The sequence below is a fragment of the Myotis nattereri genome (genome assembly GCF_964212035.1).
Source record: "Myotis nattereri genome assembly, chromosome: 17".
NCBI lineage: Eukaryota > Metazoa > Chordata > Mammalia > Chiroptera > Vespertilionidae > Myotis > Myotis nattereri.
The window spans coordinates 16,287,822-16,307,298 of record NC_138092.1 but is presented as its reverse complement, the minus strand read 5'-3'; the positions used below and the strand labels follow the sequence as shown (position 1 = coordinate 16,307,298).

General features: G+C 34.5%; 1 protein-coding gene across 5 annotated transcripts in view; it reads right to left on the bottom strand.

The window, feature by feature from the left end:
- OXR1 (oxidation resistance 1) overlaps nucleotides 1–19,477 on the bottom strand; it is a gene marked incomplete at its 5' end in the record, with an annotated part of 321,831 nt that overhangs the window by 29,481 nt on the left and 272,873 nt on the right. For 4 of the 5 annotated variants that reach the window (XM_081111220.1, XM_081111221.1, XM_081111222.1 and 1 more), the window contains 3 exons: nucleotides 8,756–8,918; nucleotides 14,515–14,689; nucleotides 18,140–18,891. In XM_081111220.1, coding sequence (XP_080967346.1) covers nucleotides 8,756–8,918; nucleotides 14,515–14,689; nucleotides 18,140–18,891 — 1,090 coding nt within the window. Of the gene's footprint in view, nucleotides 1–1,158; nucleotides 1,225–8,755; nucleotides 8,919–14,514; nucleotides 14,690–18,139; nucleotides 18,892–19,477 lie in introns of those variants that run through there. The other variant, XM_081111224.1, reaches the window with a different exon arrangement.

Sequence of the window (19,477 nt, the reverse complement as noted above, 5' to 3'; positions counted from 1 at the left end):
CAAGCTGCTTTGGGGGCATCTTCCAAAGTCACTTCTGCTTCTCAGGATATAGCTAGCCCTATTTATTAAATCACCTACATTCACAGAAAAAATAAAATTAATATTCATAAGATGAGATATAATCCTGAATTAGCACAGAAAGAATACTTGGCACCACATTTCTAACAAATAATGCACACATATTTGTACTGAGAAATAAATAACTAGGCTTCTTAAATAGTAAGGTTGACTGAGATTTTCTTTTTTTTAAGAGTATGGAATTTATTAGATATAAAATACAAAAAATAAACCCATCTAAAGTAGGGATGGAGAGAGCTCCCTTTGTTTCCCTAGGCTTTCCCTCCCAATGCCCACATAAACATTTTGCCCACATACAATGGCCAGGAAAGAGTAAAAAGAGGCAAGTTCTAAAAAACGACAGGTGCTCAGCTTAAGGAGGGTGATGGGTGATGACTGGGTCAGACGATCCCAGTTCTGGAGGAGCCCACTGTTTGCTCTGTCACAGCAGCAGGTCAATACCCCAGCCTTCTGGACCAGAGGCTACTGTCAGGGATACCCTGAGCATGTGACAGGCTGGAGCTGCTGGCTGGGAAGCAGACCACTTATTTATTCCCTCAGTGCACCCCTCAGATTTTTCTTTACTAAAATATCTTCTAAAGTTTTGTTTTAGATAGCACTGCTTGAAACTTTTTGGATAGTTTCAAAAAGTCACTGTCAGATTGCTAAAATGATAGTAGTCTTAATATACAATATTTTAAATGTATCTAGTTTGATATCAGGCAATAAATTTCATGTTAATTTGCTCTGATTGTTCTACTCAATTTATTTTTAAGCAAGAAAAAAATTCTGAATATTTTCCTATAAAGTTAAGCTTAAATAAAAAATTTAGGCAGCAATAAAGATTTGGTAACTACTGCTCATGTAGAACAGAAAAACAAAACACTTCTACAAAACACAACTACAGTCCCTTATTCATTTCCTTTTTTTGAAGATATTTAGACTTAGCAGAAATAACTTAAAGGTACTTTCTGTAATCATACAATTTTGTATTCTATGAACATTCTCCAATCTTAAACTTTTAGAAATTGTATAATTTTGCATAATGTCACCATGAAAAGACTAGTAAATATAGAAACTGAAATCACTGGCTAAGATTACCAGAGTATACTTATGATTAATTGGTTGATGTCTTCTCCCTTTTTTCCCATGCCAGAGCCGAGACATTTCCTTTCCAGGGCAAATTAAGTTACATCAGATCTTGTAAGAACTGTTGTAAAAAGCATTCTTCCTCTGTCCAAGATAAATTCCCAGCACAAGAGCCCTTCCTACAACTGTGACAAAACAGTCTGCTAGAGACAAAGATTTGATTGACAATACAGAGAGCTAATCACTAAGTAGTATCCATTGCAAAGAGAGACCTGGGTGGAGACTGTAAAGCTGGGGAGGGAAGACAGGGTTTCCCATGTTTAAGTTTGGTTGCACTGTATCCAAATGTGCAAAGAAAGGGCTCAAAAGTTTAAAGACACAGTGCCTGTATTTCCAAACACCAAGTACACTAAGAAATAGACTTATAATATCTTAGTCATAAAAAAGAAGTAAGTACAGTTGCCAGAGCCCCTCCCAAAGTACACAAAGGATTTCAAATAACGTTTTGTTTGCTCAAAATCATAAAATTCTATTATTTACATCTAAAAATCCTATAAAATTCCATCTTTTATATGAGCATTTTAAAAACAGTAAGATGTTCTTTGAGGGTGCTTCAACCCTCAAATTTTAGAGAACGACTATGTAAAAAACAAAGTCAACATAGTACAAATAAATCCTACACAAATATTCAATGACCTGAAAATCCTTCTGCCTGTTGCAGTGCATTTTCTAACATTTGATTTCTTGGAAAAGTACTTATATTTATTATGCCTACATATACTTCACTATCAGCAATATGCTGACTATAACCAAAGAAGTAAAATTTTAAGATTTAAATATTATTAAAGCTATGAACTAAAATTATCTAGTGTTCAATTTTAACTAGAATTCAATGTCAAAATAGACCTGTAGATTTCTTCCATTTTAAGCTAAACCTGCTCCTCCTCCTTTATCTTGAGCATACACACAAAACTGTAATCACACAATGACACCTTGGCACACATACCACCTTTCCAGTACACACACCACTGCACCACACCCACTTACCCAAATCTCCTCCCTCCAATTTCCAGCTTGCATATCGAGGGTGATGTGCACGTACAGGACAGAGCACACTCCATAGCACACTCCATACTGAACAGGGTACCCTCCCTCCCACACACATCAGCCACCTCCCCTGCTTATGTCTCCAACCAGCTCCACCACACATGCCCTAAGATCTCTTTCCCATAGGCTATCATGGGCACACTGTTACCATCTCCGCACTGGTGTCACTACATACAGAGTATCCTTATACATCCAACTCCCCATCAGCTCACTCCCCCTACACACAGCAACTATTTATCCCTTACAGTCAGATTTTCTAAAATTAAAAATACGTGTACCAAAATGTGCTTTACGTGAGATTTTTACACACACACACACACACGCACACACACACACTCAAAGCACAGGATAACTTATTTTGTTGGTTATCTACTCAACTAACATTCCCACAGATTCTCCTAGTACACCTTTGATTTTGCTCAGATGTTTTTAATCATGTGTTTCTGAGAAGGCTGTGTCCGTGCCTGGACTGGATGCATCATTACAGATCTAAACAAGTGGCTCTCAAAGTTTAGCCTGCATTTGTTCAAACACAGATTGCTGCACTTCAAAACTAGTTCTGGTTAAGCAGATTGGAATAGGGTATGAGACTGTGACTTTTAAACACATTCCTAGATGCTGCTTCTGCTGATGGTATGGGGACCATATTTTGAAAAACTACTAAGCCACAATGAAATATCACCTCTCACCTGTCAGAATGCCTATGATCAAAAAGCTAAGATAGAACGTGCTGGCAAGCATGTGCAGAAAAAGAAACCCTCGCATACTATTGGTAGGAACTGATACAGCCACTGTAGAAAACAGTATGGAGGTTCCTCAAAAATTATAATATAACTACCATATGATCTGGCAGTTCCACTTCTGAGTAAATTTATTTGAAGAAAACAAACACATTAATTTGAAAAGATATATGCACCCATGTTCATTTCACCATTACATTATTAACAATAGCCCAGATATATAATGGAATACTATCTAGGCATAAAACAGAATAAAATGTTGCCATTTGCAACAACATGGATAGACCTTGAGGGCATTATGCTAAATGAAATAATCAGTCAGAGAAACACAAATACCACGATCTCACTTATATGTCGAACTCAAAATAACAACCAAAAAAATCAAGCTCATAGATAAAGATTATAGATCAGTGGTTGCCAAAGACGTGGGCAAAATGGGTCAAAAGGTACAAACTTCCAGCTATAAAATAAGTCAAGAGGATGTAATGTACACAGCATGGTAACTATAGTTAATAATACTATATGTCATATTTGAAAGTTGCTAAGAGAGTAAATCTTGTAAGTCTTCACAAGAAAAAAAATTTTTTTCTTAACTATGTATGGTGACAAATGTCAACTAGACTTATATGCAATGATACTTATTTTGCAGTATACACAAATATCGAATCATTATGCTTTATACCTGAAACTAATATGCTATACGCTAATTACAATACAATAAAAAAACTGGTTTAAGCTATTTTGAGTGTGACTTTTCTACTTTTAATAAACATATTATCTAGCAAACATAAAGAAAGCTTAGTAAATCTCCTTCTTGCCCTTTATTATTTCATAATGTTTAGAAATATAGTGCTAGGTCATTAAAATTTGTCCAGACATCCCAGAGCTAGAAGCAGATGTCAACTTATCATTAGTGTAAAATAAGATTACAATATAATCTATTCTCAGAATTCAGATATTCAATTTAATAATAATTTTTCCTCTTTTTCTTTATTGGGATTGAAATGATTGAATTACTTTATATCTGATTTCCTCTGAATTGGGAGTGGTCTACTAGAAGCAATAATATGTAATTTGCCATACGCAATATTTAAAGTAATTTTTTTGCATGCAGCAATACTTTATTTTTATTATGTATTTTTTCCAATTAGTTTACATTCAGTATTATTCTGTAATAGTTTTAGAGTTACCACAAAGTGGTGGGAAAATCATGTATTTTACAGAGTGGTTCTCCAGCTTTGAAAACAATCATTGTTCCAGGAAAACAAAACTAAAATATTTATACAGGCATATCTTATTTTACTGCCCTTCACTTTATTTTTTTTTCTTTATTAAGGTATTACATATGTGTCCTTATCCCCCCATTCCTCCCCCACCCCCCAACTCATGCCCTCATCCCCCTGGTGTCTGTGTCCATTGGTTAGGCTTATACTAGTATGCATGCATTCAAGTCCTTTGGTTGATCTCTCAAAGTAATTTTAATATTTCAAGTCATAAAATAGTCTGTCATTCATCCATCTTGTCTCTTCTCAATCTGCATTAAATAACGTTTTTGATTTTTAATGAAAATTTTATAGCCCATAACTTTTGGCTAGTAACTGAGGAAGAGTATTAACAGGGAAAGCGAAGCATTAATTCAAAACTTTCCTGAGGTAGATAACATACTCATTTAACATTATTAGTAATTAAAACAGACCATATTAGGCATGATTCTGGGTGGTAAATGCTAATAAAGTATTGCTAAGCAATACTATATTGTACACTTGAAAATTTCTAAGAGGGTAGATATTTTGTTAAGTATTCTTAATACATAATACTATATGTAATACTTTAAACAATAAATAATTTTTTAAAAAGTGTCCTTAATACAAAGTAATAACAATAATAATAATAATAATAATGAAAGAGGGTGGGAAGATTAGGAGTTGATGAAAATATTTATGGCATACACTGTAGTAATGATTTCATGAATGTATAATTGTCTCCAAACTTTAATATATCAAGCTACATATATTAAATATGGATAGTCTTTTGTATGTCAATTATTCCTCAATAAAGTGTTTTTTTCAATAAAGTGTTTTTAAAAATGCCTAATGTAAAAATATTTCATAAGATAATTTTTGTATTTACTCATAAATTCTAATTATTTTTAATACTTTTGATTTCTACCTTTTTAGATTTACTGAATTTCTTCTGGGGTTATGATTTGTAATGCTATGTGATTTGTTCAATATAAAAAGGTACTTCAATTGCCTTTATCTGAGAAATATGACCTCACCCTATTTAGTGAGTTAGACACAGAGACTATTTTCATTTTGAACAAAATAAATTCTGTATGGATTTTGCTGGTCAGCTGATAAGAGATAAGGAATGTTTTGTTCAGTTTTATATATTGACTCTTTTTTAATTTTGGTATTACTTGTTCTTTAATTAAAAATAAAAAAGAAACCCATGTGCTTAATAAGATGAACACCAGAATACTCATATCTGGCAGTTTAAGAATTGAAATATGTACCATCCAACTGAAGCCTCCCGGTATTGGTGTGTTTAGAAATTGCAGCAATATCAAACTGCTGCAAAAGTCTTCCATGAGTAACCTATTAAACAATCATGGCAATAATTTTGCTTAACTAATGACAATTAGGAAAGCAGAACTGACTCCATTCTAGTGGAAAACTAAATCCAATCCTATATAATAAAAGGGTAACATGCAAATCGACTGAACGGCGGAACGACCGGTCGCTATGATGCACACTGACCACCAGGGGGCAGACACTCAATGCAGGAGATTCCCCCAGACCGCAGGCCCTGATTGCCCAATTGGGGCCTGCTGGGCAACCTCTCGGTCCCTCCTCCTGGTCTGCAGGCTCCAATCACATGATGGGGGACAGGGAACTGGGGGTGGGTGTTGGCAGATGCAGGCAGCACCACGCCAAGGCCCCTGCCCCACACAGAGGGCAACTGGAGAGCAGGCAGGAACAGCCAACCTCTCATTCCCTCCTCCCAGCCAGCAGGCTCTTGATCGCCCAATGGTAAACGGGGAACTGGGGGTGGGTGGCGGTGGGGGGTGGTGGTGGTGCCAGAGCCAGCTGCTGGCAGGTGGGGAAGATGGCCCTGATCGTAGGCCAGGCCTAGGGACCGTACCTGTGCATGAATTTTGTGCTCCAGGCCTCTAGTAAGGACATACTATAATACACTTTATGGCCTAAAATGCTAATAATAGGTTATTTTATATTTACATAGTTAAAATGGAGAACATTAAAATTTAATATCAAAATGGGAAGTCTATAAATGATTTAAAAAGTTATCTAAGTCAGAAAGTAGATTCTAAAGTATTTTAAGTACAAAACCTTTGTACAGATTTATGTAACAAGTAGTCAACATTATTTACATTTACACTCACAAATAAATAACTGTTTAAGCAAATGTGAGTAATGTCAGCACATAAAAATGAACAAGTCATCTCAGAAGCCAAAGATCAAATGGAACATATTTTTATCAATACTTCAGTAAGTGTAAGAAGTGGAAAGTAACCCAGAGCAATTTTCTCCTAATACCAAGCATTACTGTTGTCTTAGTAAACTCATATTTTAAAATTTAGTCAATACGCATAAACCTGGGAGGTAAACTTCTAAATAAATCAATTAAAGCTAATTTAATAAAGTCAATTTCTTTGTTGTTTTTTTTATCATCCCAATAGCACTGGATGTTTTAACAATTGGCTTGGAGTAGGAGATACTGAACTACAAGTTGTATAAAATTAACGTTAGCGATAGGATAAAAAAAAGAAAAAACTTTTCTGCTTTATCCCCAAAGGAGTGAAATTCAACCCAAAGGAAGTGGGACGACAAGCAATTTTAGTTTTAAAAGCTTCACTTTTGAGGCCTGTGTCATCAAGCAGCAAGAAGGCACAGCCAATACATGTGATACTCTAAAACTTTCAAAGGGTTCTACTAGAGAGCCTCTTGAAGTTGGTATTTGGGGTTAAAGATGATAGAGCCCAATGTGCAGTAATGTGCCATGATACCACCTACTGACAGGATACAACTGACCTGTATTACTGTAGCATCATTTTCACTTCATGGCAAGAAATTTAAAAAATATTTTTATATTACATCAGGTACACTAAGACAACAAATGAAAAATTCATATTAATCTTAAAGATGAAACAGGCTTCAAAGATATTCCAGGCTTATTGTGGTGGCTGCTGCTTTAGACTACACCAATGGACTATTGGGTACTTGTCAGGTACATCAACTTTAAAGAATATTTGATGAACAAGTTCAAGAGGCACAGATAACTAAATTACAGCCTGGTATGCGTATTCAGAGGAACTATAAGGAGAGGGAAATTAAGACCTGATAGGAGTCCTTTGGTATGTAAGGGAGCTATGCCTGAAGAAATTATATCAGCATGACTGCTACTGATAAGAAAACATGCTTTAAAAAATCAAGGCACAAATGATTAAAGAAATTTTTCTCCAAAGTGAACCAAATTTATGTTTTTGGAATGCAGATGCAGCAACATCAAAAAAAGAAGAATATTTTGAAAAATATTTTATACAATGTAACTTGCATGACAGAGACTTGAAAATTAAAATACATTGTGATCAACATACTCTGACAGTATCTTCCAGGGTTAGCATTGTATAAGTTTAATGCAATACCTGAAGTGGTGGCATGGGGTATACTATAGTGGTTTTTCCATCTGTACTGCACAATGAGGAGCTCTAAAGAATACTGCTCATAGGCATTCAGGTTGTTTTCAGTTTGGAGCTATTGTGAATAAAGCTGGTGAGAAGATTAATAATGTTGGTTTAAGTATTAAAAGAACTTATAATATGTGCCTAACATATGCTACCTCTTTCCTGCCATTACATTAGAGTTACAGTAGAAACTGTTGTATATACTACACAGACTGGACATTTAAAATCAGGTTCACATTTTAAATAAAAGACATGCCATGTATACCTTCCATCGTTATACATGTTAACTTCATGCACAATAAATTTATATCACATACACAATCACGAACATTAACACCAAATGGATAACAAAATTTGATCTCTTTTATAATCACATTTTAGCATCTGCTCTATATTTTTTAACACATCAAGAGATTAATCTAGGCAATCACAATAAGTAAACCAGTAATTGCCACCCTATCAATCCCACAAGACAAAACATGTAAAACATATGTAATATTAAAAGATATATTTAATAGGGATTACAAAGTCGATTATTATTAATTTGCCCATATAGATAAATTCGTCAAATTTGAGCACATAATATTTACCCTATTTTATAAATAAGCAACAGCTTTTTTCCCTATCATTATTTTTACATTCACATCAAGAATGCTTGGGTATAGACTTAGAAAAGAGTAGTAATTTGCATGAATGTGTTAAATGACTGCTGTGTACCTGCCCCATGTAGGAGATAATAGTAATAAATCAGACCTGGAAAAATGTTTCACAAAAATTAGTATAATAGCAATTGATATTATTCCAAAATGCATTCAATAAGTCACTTCATTGCTGATACTTTGCTTCTCTAATAGTTAAAAGCAAAAAAAAGAGAAAAAGTAATGAATCAAAGTTACTAATCAGATTCATTCAATAAATACAAATATACATGGGCAATGAATCTTTTAAAGAAAGTATTCTTTTGTACCAATATTTTGTGTATTTTCCTATATAACATAAAGCTATAAATTCACACAAAGTAAAAAGATGAACGAAATCTTCACATTTTTCTTCTTACCTCCCATTCTCTGGCTGCTTCTTCATTAGATGAATCCTCGTTTGTTTCAGATTCTTCAATCTTTTTTACAACTATGAATCCAGGTTCTCTGGTATATTCACCAGTATCTTCTGCATATATTTCTGGACTCCACTGAATGAAGAAGGCATATAAGTGGTCTGACCTGTTAGAACAAGTGACTATTAATAATAGATCTAGTGTCAGCTAAAGTTACAAAATTATATTTGTTACATATCTTGACTAAACTTGAGAACTTAAAATATACATAGAATATACTATGCTTTATTTTAAAAAGATAACAAAGCCCACCACCAGTAAGACATTAACTTAAATATTTTTATTTGACTGTGTTCTATCAAGTTGTTCTGAGAAAACTACATTAAAATTTTCCTTGCCATGCTTTTGACTAGCTCAAGTGCTGTCCATGGTAATATTTTTTCTCTTTAAAGTAACTAGTAATGGGAAGGGAAACTGAACCCACAATTTTGACATCATTTGTACAAATGATCTGATATCTAAAATACAAGTACACAATTTAAAAATTGCATATTTTAAAACTTGGATATTATACAGAATTTTTCCAAGTTAAGAAAAAATCTAATATGTTTAACTTTTAAATATCAGGGACACACACTGTATTATGGGTTCAGAAACTGATGATCTAATCTTTCAAGTCTCTTTTTCCCTTTTTAATTTTTTTTACTATAGTAAAGCCTGTTGTTACAAAAGATAATAAAAACTCTGATAAACATATTTAAGAGTCAAATACACATGACATTTCAAATATTTTTTCTTGGCTTTAATTAGCATGAAAATTGATTATAAAACTCTTAACTATCATATACCAATCAATAACAATGGTTTTTGAAATTGTATCCAATTAATTTTTTTTCTTAAGTGTCATTTCTTATGTGATAGCTAACATATCGAAGGGTGTTTAGTTCCATCTTTCAGATAATCTGTCTGTACCAAAACAGCAATTTTCATAAATTACACATATACAATAAAGTTCAAAATCATAATAATACCAATTCTTAATAAGCATTAGCCAAAGTGCAAGGACAATGATAAAATGGAAAATCCCATGTAAAAATTAAAACCAACAGTAATGACAAAAACTAAATCCTTGTTAGTTTTAATTAAAGATGTACTATTTAGGAATGCCTTATTTTATTGTGCTTTGCTTTATTGTGTTTCACAAATATTTCATTTACTTTACAAATTAAAGGTTTGTGTTCACCTTGCACTGAGCAAATCTATTGGCATCATTTTTCCAACATCACCTCCTCACTTCCTATTTGTGTCACATTTTGGTAATTCTTGCAATATTTCAAGTTTTTTAATTATCATTATATTTGTTATGGTGATTTGTGATCAGTCATCTTTGATGTTACTACTGTAATTATTTGGGGGTGCCACGAACCACACCCATGGCACAGTTACATACATTAATTGCATTAAACATTAAAGTAATGTGTGCATTATGACTATTCCACAGACCAGCCATTTCCTCATCTCTCTCTCTCTTTGGGCCTCTCTATTCCCTGAGACACAACAATATTGAAATTAGGCCAATTAATAACCCTACAATGGCCTCTAGTGTGCAAGTGAAAGGAAGAGTTGCATGTCTTTCACATTAAATCAAAAGCTGAGAATGATGAAGCTTAGAGAGGAAAGCATGTCAAAAGCGAGTCTCTTGTGCCAAAGACTTAGCCAAACTGTGAATACAAAGGAAAAGTTCTTGAAGGAATTTAAAAGTGCTACTGAAAGAATAGATAATAAGAAAGTGAAACACCCCCATTAATGATATGGAGAAAACTTTAATGTTCTCGTCTAATCCAGAGGAAGGCCCTTAACTGTCTTCATTTCAATGAAGGCTGAGAGAGGTAAGGGAGCTGCAAAAGAAAATCTGAAGCTAGCAGAGGTTGGTTCATGAGGTTTAAGGAAAGACGCTGTCTCCATAACATAAAAGCGCAAGGTGAGACCTGATCCAAGTGGCAGAGTAAGTAGCACTCACTCACTTTGACCGTATCAAAACCACAACCTACGTTACTGAACAATCAACCTGGAAAACCATCTGAAGACCAGCTGAACAGAAGTCTTATAACTAAGGATATAAAGCAGCAGCATCTACCTGGAGACTGGTAGGAGGGGCAGAGAAATGAAAAGGGCAGTTGATAATAGAGGGATATCTCAGCTGCAAAGGTACCTTCTGATGAGTGAGGGGTCTTAACCTCACGGCGGGCTCCCCAGGGCTGGGAAAGGAGCCCACATAACACCTGGCTGTGAATATCTGCAAGGACTCTGCCTGCCTGGGTGAGAAGGACGGCCGCTGGAAACGCAGGCATCCTCTGAAAGGGACAACACACAAAAATCTTGTTCTTAAATCTGGGCTCCAGTGGAGGGATAGCAGTTCAGAGCATGCTGGCATCATACAGGGAGAGACTGAATTGTCGGGGGGAAGTATCTGCAGATGTGGTTGAAAGAGCAAGAGAACTAGAACCAGAAGCAGAGCCTGAAGATATGACTACACTGCAACACTCTCATGGTAAAACTCTAATGGATGAGGAGCTGCTTTGTATGAATGACCTGGAATCTACTGCTGGTGAAGAGGCTGTGAAGACTGGTGGAATTACAACAACGGATTTAGACTGTCCCATAAACTTAGTTGACAAAGCAGTGACAGGCTTTAAGAGGATGGGGTCCCACTTTGAAAGAAGGACTACTGTGGGTTAAATGCTATCTAACAGCATCATACACTACAGAGAAATTGTTTGTGAAACGAAGACTCCACTAATGTGGCAAACTTTGTTGTTGTCTTATTTTAAGTAGTTGCCAGTCACCCCAACTTTCAGGAACCACTAGCCATCAACATCAAGGCAAGGCACTCCACCAGCAAAAAAGATTAAGACTCGCTGAAGGCTCTGATGGTTATTATTTTTTAGCAGTAAAGAATTTTTAAATTAAGGCATGTACATTTTTAAAATACCTAACACTACTGCATGCTTAACAGACTACAGTAGTATGACATAACTTTTACATGCCCTGGTAAACCAAGAAATTTGTGCGACACGTTCTACTGTGATATTCTCTTTATTGTGGTATTCATATTATTGCAATGGTCTGGAACTAAACCTGAAATATCTCCAAGGTATGTTTGTAGTTAAAATTTTCACTGTAGTTATCTTAATATGTCTGGCAAATCAGAATGCCTGGCTCTGTGCCTGTGAGGTATTTGTGAATTATGCAAATCATGCCATATTTTAAAATTACTCTGATCACATTTTATTGAATGCACACATTGTATTTATTGTATACTTGGATGGGAGGGGAGGGAGAAGAATTTTATCATTAAAAGCAGTAGATTTCAGAGCAACATATAAAGATTTTCCAGGAGGTACATAAACACTTAAGATAATTTTAAGAGAAGGAATTTATCTTCTTCTTCTTCTTTATGTTACTCATACTAATCTGCTTAAGAAGTGTGGTAATGATATCTTACATAGTCCCTGTCCTTTGCTTTGCCTAAAGCACTTTTTTCTACTTTATTAAAAAAAAAAGCATATCATCACCTATCCAGAACTTTATAATGGTACATGCCCTTAAAAACTTCCAGACCTGCCGAAACCGGTTTGGCTCAGTGGATAGAGCGTCGGCCTGCGGACTGAAAGGTCCCCGGTTCAATTCCGGTCAAGGGCATGTACCTGGGTTGCAGGCACAACCCTGGTGGGGGATGTGCAGGAGGCGGCTGGTCGATGTTTCTCTCTCATCGATGTTTCTGACTCTCTATCTCTCTCTCTCCCTCTCTGTAAAAAATCAATAAAATATATTTAAAAACAACAACAACAACAACAACAACAACAACAAAACTTCCAGACCTCCCACAGTTAGTATTAAGACAGGAAAAGATTTTAAGACTGCATTATACATCCTTTTGCATATCAGGTGGTTTCTAATTTACTGATTTCTATAAAACAGAAGTTTCAATAAAGTTGCTCATTGATTATCACTAAACATAATTTTGATAAGAGATGATTAATTTTTGGAATATAAATAGAAACATGTTTAAAAAATTGAGTGACATTATTATAATAAAAAACTCTGCAAACTCACAGACTATTTTTGTGAACAAAGCTTTTCAGTACCTAAAAGAAAAAAATGAAGGGGAGTAGGTAGAACTGAGGGACTGAATCCTCTCTCATCCTTTCAATAAGCTACATTCATCAATGGATACATAAATTAACTGGGAGAAAGGCCCATCTATTTTATTAAGTTTATTTAGTATATTTTACTTTTTATGTATAATAATTACTGAGTACCCTTGTTCAGCCCTACCTTTTCAAATATGTTTGCACAGGAAACATAGCATGGCATAGTTTAGAAGATAGAAATAGAATCTTACTGTGGAGCAAAGGGTAGTAACCATGCTTACTGTACATTTTAAAATACTTAGGCTCCCTAAACTTATGGTTCCTCTTCTGTAATATAACCCATGGCAAATGCATCTGCCACCTGGCCTTTTTCGCATCACACTGTGGGAACTGAAGCTCAAATAACTCATGCAAATGTTGGTACTATCTATTGCTATTATTGGGACTCGTGTTGTCTCCTAGCATGCATTAAACTATGGCATAACAACTTGTTAGCTTACATGTAGTATAAACCTTAGACTCTTTACTATTTTGACAACAGTCATAGACAATTTTAAAATAAATCTGATATCAGAAGGTACACACACACACACACCCAAATGTGTGAGGGAATGTAATTTGTTGCAAAGAAATATACTCAGGAATAAAAATATAATGTACCTTATAAGATTCTATGAGGAGGTGTAATGGAAATACAAGTTCAAAGAGAAGAAGTAATGATGAAAATTCTGTTAAAGAAGAGCACGTTCAAGTAGTTTTTAAATGGATAATGGTAGAGGGGAAATTGTTATGGTGTTTAGATTCTACTAGATTTATTTTAAAAATCAATGTAACAGTTTTATTTTTAAATGTTGATATTGGCGGGCAATGTGGCTCAGTGTTTTGAGTGCTGACCCATGAATTAGGAGATCCTGGTTCAATTCCTGGTTAGAGCATATGCCTGGGCCGATCCCCGGTCCAGGGTGTGCAGGAGGCAGCTGATTGATGATTCTTTCTCATCATTGCGCTCTCTCTCTCTCTCTCTCTCTCTCTCTCTCTCTCTCTCTCTCCCCTCCTCCCTCCCACTTTCTCTCTCTGAAATCAATAAAAATATCTCTCTAAAAAAAATAAAATGTCAATATTTATAATACAGTGATGACAGATATCCTTTACAATTGGTAAACTTACGAGAAAAAATTTTATTGGATAGGGAATACAAAAAATAGTTTGAAGATCACACCCCTTTAGAAACTAAAGGCATTCAGTAGTATTTGAGGAGGTTTTTAAAAAGGGATTATACATCATTACCTGCAATGAGGTAGGAGCCATACCAGTTAATATTTTGATGAACCTTCTTGCTCTAAGACATTTGAAGTAAATTTTCTTACTTTAAAACTAGCTATACGTTCATATTTTTTGCATTAAACCACAAAAAAAACCACATTTAAAATGGAGGATATTAAAGAGTACAAAATAGGAGCTAAATTATTTTGAATAGCCTAATGTCAAGTTTTAATCATAAACTATATGTTTCAAAAGTACTTTGTCACTGGTGTTAAGTGATATTCAAAATCATTTTGATTCAAAGGATCTCAATAATGTTTTAAGTTTTGGTGGTTGTCTTTTTACCTTTCTTGTGGCACAGCAAACCAATATTCATGTTTCTTATCTCTCTGTGCATACTGTTGCATTGTTGCACTCGCTTGGGATACAAATGTTTTCCTCATTGGTTTTCCAACTCTGAGACGTAAGAACTTATGTAACTGATGCCTTCTCTTTTCTTTTAAAAATGAAGAACCTAAAGCTGAGACACAAACAGTTTTATTCAATTCTTACACACCATGCTTAAATAATTTAGATTAAATAATGTGTCTCTCCAAACTTCTGACAAATAATTAGAGAATAATACTTGAATTCATCGACACTTATTTAAGTTAATTCTCTTAATTTGTATTATTTTCCATCAAAAGTACAGGTACAACAACACTAATGAACCAACAGCCACATTATAAGCTGAAATTATGTCTAAGGGTATCAGGAAAAAAATGTGACAACTTCAGGAACTTTTATTAAATTTTTGTTTGTAACAACTATACTAAAGTAATTGAATATACAAATACAGTATTTTGTACATTCCCTATCAGCCTTCTAGAAAAACAACTAGATAAGTTTGTATGGTTGTTAAAGATAAAAATTTAATTTACAAGTTTCTAAAGCTTTTACATACCTATTAAGGTGTGATAAAAACAACCAACAATATGCTAGATTCAGCCACCGGTTTGGACAGTTTATTAAGCCTGAATTGTCATTAACTCTCCCTCCTACAGATTCTGACATAAGGTACATTAGGGGTCTGACAATGAGGTTGAACTTAGGAATCTGGGCATTATTAGCTTAGAAAAGCATCATAGTATGGAGGAAATACTTGCTTATACTCAGGAAATCTGGGCACTAGTCATGGCTTTTTTTCTGTGTAACATTGTGGAAGGCACAAAATCTGAGGCCAAGCATTCACAAATATCATTAAAAATGAACTTTTACCATTTTTTGCACAGTTACAATCCAGTTTTATATCTATTAAAGTTTTATTATATTATTAGAGGCCCGGTGCACGGATTCATGCACTGGTGGGGTCCTCTGGCCTGGTCTGCACCCTCTAGCAATCCGGGACCCCTCGGGGGATGTCGGAGAGCTAGTTTCAGTCTGATCCCCACTGGGCAGGCCGAGGGACCCCACCAGTGCACGCATCCGTGCACCAGGCCTCTAGTATGCATATAAGATCTTTGGTTAATTTCTTCCCGCCCTCCCCTGCCCCCTCTGAGATTCATCAGTCTTGTTCTATGTTTCCATGCCTGTGCACTGAGCGTCTGCCCCCTGGTGGTCATTGCGCATCATAGCTACCAGCCAGTCGGCCGGTCGCTTAGGCTTTTATATAATAGAAGTCATTAAAAGGTCAGAAACTTTGAATATTTCCCTATTATAGAAACTTAAGTTACTTAAAATTAATTACTTAATTTGTTACCACCATCCCCCTCCCCTAAAGGGAAGAAACCAAATGGTAACAATCAGGATACCTATCTGAATATACCTACCAAATTTTCTCCTTTCAGTATTTTGTCATAATAGGGGCTCTCCCTATAAAACCCTGCACCCCAACAAACCCACTATAATGAAAGTAGTCTATCACATATTGGTTTAAACAGAATCCATTATTTTACCCTTTTCAAAGATCCTAATATAAGGCAACAATCAGACACAAATATATCAATAAAGATATTCATACCAGCATTTTTAACAGCCTGATCAAAGATAAAAAAAATCTTAACAATATGAATTGCTAATAACAATGGAATGTCTTAACAATATGGAAATGGTTAAATTAGAAGGTCATTAAAAACCATGTTTTCAAAGAACTATAATGACATGGGAAAACATTCATGACATAAAATGGTGAGTGAAAAAAGGAAAATACAACACTACATACAGTATAATCCTAATTTTATATAAAAAATACACATGTATACATACACACAAATAATATCAAAGTTGTATATATATGTATGAATATATACATACACACCAAAGATCAAAACTAAATATACCAAAAGTTAATAATGATTAAGGTGATTAATTCTAGGTAATTTTTATAAGTTTGGTAAAAACTCCCTATATATTTTTGTTAAATCACATTTAACGAACATTCACTAGTTCTGAATAAAGGAAAATTATTACAAAAGAAGAAACAATCACTCTTTCATAGAATTTACTTTGAGTAAATGGGTTTCTTAACATCTACTTAATATAATCCTTAGGTCTTCAGGGTATATAAGAAAACAGAAGGAAAATTCAGTATTTTAAAAACTAAACTGAACTGTTGTGCATTGCTTGTGGAAATGTAAAATGGTACAGCTACTGTGGAAAACAGTTTGGCAGTTCCTCAAAAATTAAACATAGAATTACCATAGAATCCAACAAGTCCACTTTTGGGTATATACCCCCCAAAAATTGAAAGGAGGAACTCAAACAGATATTTGTATTCCAATGTTTACCAGCAGCACTATTCACAAAAGCCAAAAGGCTAAAACAACCCAAATGTTCATTAATGAATGAACAGATAAAGAAAACATGTTACGTATTAATGGAATATTATACAATTTTAAAAGGAAGGAAATTCTGACACATACTATAACACAGATGAAACTTGAAGGCATTATGTAAGGGAAATTAACCACACACAAAAGAACAAATATATGATTCCACTTGTATCAGGTACCTAGAGTAGAGACAAAAAGTAGATTGGTGGTTGTCAGGGGTTGGAAAGAGTGGAATATAGGAGTTTTTGTTTAATGGGTACAGTTTCAGTTTGGGAAAATGAAAAAGCTTTGGAAATGGATGGTGGTGATAGTTCTATAATAATGTGAATGTACTTACTGCCAATGAATTTTACACTTAGAAATGGTTAAAATGATAAATTTCAGTTTATGCACATTAAACAATAAAAAATTTGAATTAAAAAAATGACAGAAAAGCTTATATATAAATTTGATTGGCCTGGAATCAATATTCCAATAGACTATAAGAAATGTTACCTAAGATACCTGAGCTGCACTCCATTAACCTATTAAGCAGAAGCATTGTATATCAGAAATGACTATTTCTGTAATTTTCATAAGTAAACAGTTCCCTAAAACAAAACTGAAAATGGTGTTTTAATTTACCTTTAGTGCTGCTTTGTAAAAGAAAACATTTACTTAGACAATGATAGAACTTCTGGATACTTGAGGAATTTAAAGAATTTTAGATTTTTGTCTAATCGTAGTTTTTTAAAAAGATGGGATTACAACTTTGTCAATTACAAATTGCAATTAGGCTATTATATATGCAATGAAAAAAAATTATTTTAATGAGATAACACACCAAGAACTAAAAGAAAAAAAGTTGAGATATCAAAGGTATTACAGAGCTTGTGTACATTTTCAAGAAATACAGTGTTTAAAAATAGAACATGGTGAGTTGGGAATGTTTAAACATGGTAGAAAAGGTGCTCATTTTATGTATAAGCCACTGTGGGGTAAGAAAAGTCAAAGAGATTAGAAACCAAAGAATATTATACTTGTCCCCAGAGAAACATCAGCCAAGGGCCCAATAGATTATTCTTTAGAGTAGCCTAAGAAATAGCAGCTTTTGAGTCACCAAGGAAAGAGGGAAACAATATGCAAATAATATGAGCTTTATATATTCTTTTAACACTTACCTTCTGTATCAACAGTTGCTATTTTATGCTTAATTTCCTTTTGTGACACCTGTTGAATATTGTCCCTTTGCTGTTTAGTTTCTTGCATAGTATGCGTTTTCCAGAGTTTCCGGAGCTCTTCTACCTCTGTCTCTGAGTCCTGTTTTTGTTCCTTCCCTTGTTTTCCTTTGACAGTTTGCTTTAGTTTGAATTCTGTTGCTTCCCCACAAGGCATACTTTCTTTTTCATCCTCTTCTTGGTGCAGTAAATTCTCATTAAGAAAATCCTGGTCTGCATTACCTTTAATATTTATGCTTCCTTCTTTAGGGTCTAATATTTCTTGAACATTATCTGTTGCCTGATCTCCTTCCTTAGTGGCCATTTTGAGATTTAAATCAGTTTTAAGGGAAAGAGCCCCAACTTCATTTGGAGAATGTCCAGAATCAGATTTTAACTGATCAAGAGTAGTAGTAGATTCTGATATGCTTGTAGAACATTCTATTCCACTCTGATTGACAGTCTGCACAGACTCTGATGATACACCGGATGATTTACCTTGTCGCAGCTCATCTGAAGAGACAAGCTCTTCCCGTACCAGAGAGAGTTCTGATTCTGTGAACACGTCTTCAAAAAGGGACTCCTCGGTGCACCTGGGAGCAGTGCTGGCACTATCATTGACCACATCACGGATTCTTGAGTCTATTTCATCAGCATCACTTCTTGACATTTTCTTTAAGTGGCAGAAGTCCCTTCCTGATAACTGATCTATCTCTCTGTCAGTAAACAAAATTGTAAGTTATTAGACTTTTTAAATTGTAGTCTTTCATTGTCCACAAACTTACCACTAAATTAATATTCCAAAAAAAAGGCTTTTACAAAAGCATGTAGTATACATCTCTTAATAGCATATCAAAAATTTTGATTTATTCATATAGACCAGCAGTTCTTAACCTGTGGGTCGCGACCCCTTTGGCAGTCAAACGACCCTTTCACAGGGGTCGCCTAAGACCATCAGAAAACATATATATAATTACATATTGTTTTTGTGATTAATCACTATGCTTTAATTATGTTCAATTTGTAACAATGAAATTGGGGGTCAACACAACATGAGGAACTGTATTAAAGGGTCGTGCATTAGGAAGGTTGAGAACCACTGATATAGACCAAAGTGATAGTAAAGCTTTTGCATCAATTGCTTAAGATATGGAAAACATCAATGCAACATTTCCTGAATTAATCTACCTGAAGAGAAGATGATAGACAATACAAGTTTTGGGTGAAGCTATAATTCTAAATTAAAATTTATTCATTGATAGAATATGAAAAATAAGCTTAGGTAAAATTTTGATTAAAATT